This window comes from Solanum pennellii, chromosome 12 (assembly GCF_001406875.1).
Source record: "Solanum pennellii chromosome 12, SPENNV200".
Lineage (NCBI taxonomy): Eukaryota > Viridiplantae > Streptophyta > Magnoliopsida > Solanales > Solanaceae > Solanum > Solanum pennellii.
Window position 1 is genome coordinate 81,434,808 of NC_028648.1, and position 6,446 is coordinate 81,441,253.

Here is a 6,446-nt window from a genome sequence, read left to right on the forward strand (position 1 = left end):
TCCATAGTCACGATATCATCCTATACCCCGACAAAGTATAAGATGATCCTAGCAACGTGAGGCAAAACGTTTTATCATTGCTAGGCTCGTAGTAGTGGTTGTCGGTTAGAGAAACTCCCCACAAGTAAAATGTATTATTTTCATGTTGCTGTCATGATATATCTTATTGCAACGCATAAATATTTTTCACTTCATGTTTATGTATTGATTCGGTTGAATCACTTTCAGTTATTTGTTTACTCAGCCATATTACATACTCGTACATTCCATGTTACTGATGTCATTTGACATGTATCCTTTTAAGATGCAGATATATGTGTTCATGGTTATCAAAAAGCGCTTCATTAAGATCACTTTATACTCCAATTAGCTTTGGTGAGTCTCCTTGTATTCCAAAGGACTTCAGAGTTACTTTCAGTTAGTAGTTTAGAGGTGTCGTGGGTCTTGCCCCCAACATCTTTTCTTAATAGTAGAGGTTTCATATATGGACAAAATTGAATAGTTTTCAGTATATATCTTATTTGAGTTGTTCTTCATCAAACTCTAAGTTATCTATTGAGTATTTTCATATTAATTTCAAGTTGATATTATTGAATTTAAATGTCATGTGATAAGGTTAAAATGACATGACAATTCCTTCTGACATTTAAAGAAATGAAAAATGAATTGGATATGTCCAACATGGCAACTAACGCCCATAAGGGCATATTTGGATCAAAAGTTGGACGGTGAGGACATGAGTGAACCAAACTTTAAACGGAGGGTATATATAGACCTTTTCGAATAATTTAGGGGCATATTTGACCCTTTTCTCATTTTTAAAAGTAACGCAAGTTTCAAGAAATAATAAAATATAAACAAATTTTATTTTATCTTATAATATAAAATCTTTTTAATAAATAACGTAAGTTTGAAGAGAATTATATATATACAAATATTATTGTCTTATAATATATATTTTTTCTTTCAATTTCCACATAAACTTTATATTTTGTGGTTTCATTTATTTGAGCCCCCCACAATCCACATGTCCAAAAGCTAGTGGACTCTCATACAAATTTAGTTGATTCTACCGCGTCTAAAATAATTTTTTTTTTGGAGTAGGTGGATGTTTTATAACATTTTTAATTAACTTAATTAATTGTTAGGTTTATAATAACGAATTTATTAATTGAGGTCACTATTAAGACCGTTAAAAATAAGGGCAAAAAATAAATTCAAAAGATTGACGTTAAGGATATTTTATGACTCAGTAAACAGATAAAGAGTAATTCGTACCGATTCACATAATTGAGAACTATTTTATGCCCTTCTCTTACATAATTACAAGTAGTTCCTTGCATTTTTCCCCACAATATTTCCAAGTGAACACTAAAAAACACTTTAATACAATACATCAAAATATTCTATCGAAAAAATGTTATCTCAACACTCACATTTGGTCGTCCCTAAACAAACCTCCCCCATAAACTTCCCGGCCACCATGTCTCCGCCATCCACCGCCGTTGTCTACGACAAACACGGCCCTCCCGACACCGTCACAAGGTTCGTTCTACATTCATAATGTCCTGTCAAAAGATTATATCGTATATATACAGTTAAATTTTTTTTAAATGTATATATAGTATATGTTTTTTTAAATTTTTTTTTTATATATATTTTGAATTACGTTAGTGAAAATTCTAATTCCGACAGGATTGCGAATATTCCACCGGTGGTGATGAATGCGAACGAAGTGTGCGTGAAAATGCTTGCAGCTCCCATCAATCCTGCTGATATCAACAGAATAGAGGGTTTAATTAAATTCTCTTTTTTTTATTATATATATATATATATATGAGTTTTTAAAAAAATTGAATGAGAAAAAGAATACTTTTTAAAACTAATAGTTGATATAGTAATTACTAGGTTGTAGTTTTAATTAATTTCAATAAAGGAAAAAAATTTGATTTCTTCGACCGTAAATTACGTTATATGAAGTTGTGCTTGGTTATAATTTTTTCTAAAAAATATTTGAAATAATGTTCAAAGTTGAATGTGCAAAAATACAATAAAAAAGTGAAAAATGAGTTAAACATTTGTTGATGTGTGAACAAGCTAGCTATTTCGAACATTATGATTAAAGATTTCAAGTATTTTTCATTTTTTTTGTTGTTTGGGGTTGGGGGTGGGGTGGGGTGATTTATGAAATTGTGTTTAGTTATTTTAATTATTTTTTTTCTATTTAGAATAATCTTCAAGAAATAGAAAATAAAAAGAAAAAAATGTGTTTAGAAAACATATTATAGGAGTTTTCCTAATTTAGAATACAATTTCGAGTTAAATATCGAACTTCTATAATCGAGAAAAAAATATTTTAAAAAATATGAGTAATTTTTATAATCGAGTCCTTAAATTTTATTAATAATTGCATATCAGGAGTGTATCTAGTATTGCCACCGACCCCTGCAATTGGTGGATGGGAAGGTGTTGGAGAAATACATTCTGTAGGCTCTGCTGTTGTGGCTCTTTCCCCTGGAGATTTGGTAATACATGCAGCTTATCTTTCGGGTAATTATTCAAATTATAGTTATATTTTTGTTTTTTATATCGATTTTTTGTCAAATTATCTTTAGTTAGTTTACTATTTATCGTTTCTCAGTCTTATTATGATAAAAATAACTTTTAACGAAAATAAATATGAGTGTTAACAAAGAGTGTTAAAGCTTTACTGATTGTCATTAGATTAAATGTCGTTATAGGCTTTAAGGGACATTATACAAAGAGTGTTTAGTTATTGCTAAAAATACATATTTAGTGATAATTAAGTTATTATGATTAATTAATTGTTGTTAACGATCTTTTTTGATGTAGTACCTCTAGTTGTACAGGTACAACCCAAAAAAAACTTCCTCTTTTATATTGATGAAAGCGCTAGATACATAAAAAAAATTCTAATTTTCCTTAAAAACAATCGTATAAAAGTTCGTAAAATTCAAATTCAGATACATAAAAAAAATCTAATTTTACTTTTAAAAAAATTCGTAAAATTCAAATTCTGAATTGGGAGTTTTATGTGTATGTGTTCCAGGGACATGGCAAACATATGTGGTAGAAGATCAAAGTTTATGGTACAAAATAGACAAAAACACTCCAATTGAATATGCTGCCACTATTTCTGTTAATCCATTGAGTGCCTTGAGAATGCTTGAGGATTTTGTGGCTTTAAAATCAGGTTTATTATTTAAATTTCAAAATTAAAAATATGTTTAATTACTTTTTAATTTGATTTAAAAATTAATTAGTGTTTTCAATTAAACAGGGGACACAATTGTTCAAAATGGAGCTACAAGCATAGTAGGGCAATGTGTTATTCAATTAGCTCGAATTCGTGGAATTAATAGCATTAATATCATAAGAGATAAACCTGACTCTGATAAAATTAAGGAAAAATTAATCAAACTTGGAGCTAATAAAGTATTTACTGAAAGTGAACTCGAAGTTAAAGATGTCAAAAAACTCCTGGTATGAATTTAAAACTTTTATATATGAATAATGTAGTATTTTTTTAAATATGTTGTAACGATCGATCGATGATGTGTTGTAGGATGATATACCTAAACCTAGTTTGGGTTTGAATTGTATTGGTGGAAATGCAGCTAATATGGTGGTAAAATTCTTAAAGTGAGATTTTTTTTAATTTTTTTTATGTTTTTCAAAGTTGAAGTTATTACTTTTTTTTTTGGTTAAATATTGAAAATATACAATATTTTTTTTATTTTAAAGGCAAGGTGGCACTATGGTTACATATGGAGGGATGTCAAAAAAGCCAATTACTGTATCTACTACACAATTTATATTCAAGGTTAGTTTTCAAATGATCAATTATGAAATTTAAATACTAAGTAATTCTTTGGATCGGTTATCGAGAGTATATCGAAAATATATTTATATTTTATAAGATACGAATAAAATCTACATAAGTTTTATTTTTTCCAAACTTGACCATTGTAGTTCGTTGATTGAATATGTTGTTATATACTGAATTATCTTCTTTTTTAAAAAAAGGATATTTCATTGAAAGGATTCCTGTTACGAGAAAAGAATCTAGATGAAGCACAATATAAGTGTTCGATTGATCATCTACTGGCCCTCGTTCGTGCTGGGAAATTGCAATACGAGTACAATTTCTTACTCTCTCGATCAATTAATTTTATAATTCTTTATAAATTTATATATAATTTTACCAAAAAAAAAAGTTATTTTGAAAATAAAATAAACAATGTAGCAATATTGATTATTTTTTAAAAAATTTAATACAGGATGGAGATGGTGCCTTTTAAAGATTTTCATATAGCTCTTGAAAAGGCAATGGGAAAACAAGGAAGTCAAAGGAAACAAATTCTAAAATTTTAAAATAAGATAGCTTCAATTATTGTTTGACGTGTATTGTTTTAATTTTATCGAATATCTTCGAAGGGATTAATTATTGTTAGATTATATTTCACGTGATTATTAAGAAATATATAAATAATTGTAACAATGAGAAAAATATTTTTTACCTGAGCTTAGGGATATATTTTTCAAGTTGAATTTTGTCAATTAGTTTCTCCCTTCATCATTTAATTTTAAGCATCTAATTTATTATTCATGTTAATAAGTACTAGTATATTCTTATAATTTAATATTTAAAATTTGATCTCAAATATAATATTAGAGTAATTATTATTGTTAATATAGAAAAGACTCATTTACATTATTAAACTTTGAGAAAAAGTTCATTATTTTAATTGTTAAAAGTTTGCTTCATTTATATCATTTACGTTTGAAAAAAAAAATTCATTTATGACATTATTTGTTAACTTAAGCCAAATCCACTTTACAAAATTATTTTTTACACATGATCAATTATGAAAAATCATTTTTTGCTATGTGGTTAATTATGGTTTTCACATTCAACGTTAGCAATAACAATATATCATAATTTGTTGTGTACTTCCAAAAAAGTTGTTTTGAGGTTATATGGATGCTCCCTTCATTGAAAATAAAATTGATCTAATTTGATTTGAAACGAAGTTTGAGAAAAAAAACAAATTTTTTAATCTTATGATTGTAAATTAAAGTTATGTCAAAAGTATCGAAATGCGCTTTATTCTGATGGTTTTAAACATATCACGTGAAAAGTTAAAGTTAAATCATTCTTTTAAAAACATATTAAAAAGAAAATGTCACGACCCAAAATCACGAGTCGTGATGGCACCTATATTCCCAACCAATAGGTAAGCCAACCAGCATATTTTAACAAACTTAACTAACAAGAAGTGAAAAGACAACAAATTTCCAAATCTCCAACACTGAGTTCTTATAAGTACGAATGCGGAAAACTGAAAAAAAATACTACCCAAGAAATGGTGTCATGAGTACAAGAGCTTCTAAAATACGATGCAAGTCTGAAACTAAAAAGGCAAATCTAACATAAGGGATATCCTGTCTGAATACTGAATAACAGAATAAATAAAAAATATAGAGGGAGGTGTGGGCCACGGAACAGCCAAGCAGCTCACCACAACTCCAAGACACTCCAAACTCGGACTCAAACTGCTCCTCGAGATGTGCTCCTACTTGGAATCGAATCTGCACCACAAAGAGTGCAACAAGTGTAGTATGAGTACGAAACCACGTGTACTCAGTATGTCTCATTGACCGACCACGAAGAAGTAGTGACGGGAGTTATATAAGAAAATAAATTCTTAGATTGTACAAGTATATATATATATATATATACACTTACTATTCAAGTTTCATCAATAAAGGAAATCAACATTTAATATTTTCTAAACACCAAACGAAACATATAGTCATCAAGAATGAATGATGGGATGAAATGCAATGCAATATGATGCCATGTAATGATATGTCTCAGAATACCCAGTACTCACTCAACCGTATATACATGATACTCCTCGGAAATACATCGAGAGTTCATGACCCATGGGGGACTCGCGAGGTCCATATACCGACACGGACGATCTCCACGTGTCTGTGCGGACGATCTCAACGCACTATCATAATATCAAACAATTTTCGCACGGACGGTCTCCACGTGCCCAAATTACAATCTTAACATCTCACCATCCCCAGCACGGACGATCTCCACGTGCCCAACTTATACTCAGTCTCATCTCTATGCATGTGCACAATATTGTTTCAATAGAGGGAATGATGATGCATCTCAATCAATCAATATGAATATAATACATAACCACCTCAATTATCTCAACTATACGGGTGAAATAAATAAAACACAATCACACAAGGAATTCAAGTCAATAATATATCAGCTAATGCCCATATGCTTTGGCATTCTCAAATTTCAGTCCACATTCTATAATAGTACTTTTCCTTTTTATAACACCGGTACTCGTACCAATGCCCGTCACACCATTGATACGAGACCACCATCTTTC

At 29.5% G+C, this 6,446-nt stretch overlaps 1 protein-coding gene across 1 annotated transcript; it reads left to right on the forward strand.

Annotated features, from left to right (window-relative positions):
- The first annotated feature begins 1,229 nt into the window (after positions 1-1,229).
- Positions 1,230-4,581, forward strand: LOC107005794 (enoyl-[acyl-carrier-protein] reductase, mitochondrial-like). Its single transcript, XM_015204447.2, has 9 exons — positions 1,230-1,545; positions 1,696-1,793; positions 2,419-2,550; positions 3,071-3,214; positions 3,302-3,504; positions 3,587-3,663; positions 3,766-3,844; positions 4,048-4,160; positions 4,302-4,581. Exons 1-9 carry the CDS (start codon positions 1,418-1,420, stop codon positions 4,393-4,395), a joined length of 1,068 nt encoding a protein of 355 aa, XP_015059933.1. The 5' UTR covers positions 1,230-1,417; the 3' UTR covers positions 4,396-4,581.
- Positions 4,582-6,446: the final 1,865 nt, after the last annotated feature.

What these genes read in the sequence shown, in the direction of transcription:
- LOC107005794 (XM_015204447.2), top strand. Translation starts at nt 1,418, where the DNA reads ATGTTATCTCAACACTCACATTTGGTCGTCCCTAAACAAACCTCCCCC. An exon ending in TTTTGTGGCTTTAAAATCAG is followed by an intron (nt 3,215 to 3,301) that starts GTTTATTATTTA and finishes TCAATTAAACAG; the next exon opens with GGGACACAATTGTTCAAAAT. An exon ending in ATGGTGGTAAAATTCTTAAA is followed by an intron (nt 3,664 to 3,765) that starts GTGAGATTTTTT and finishes TTTATTTTAAAG; the next exon opens with GCAAGGTGGCACTATGGTTA.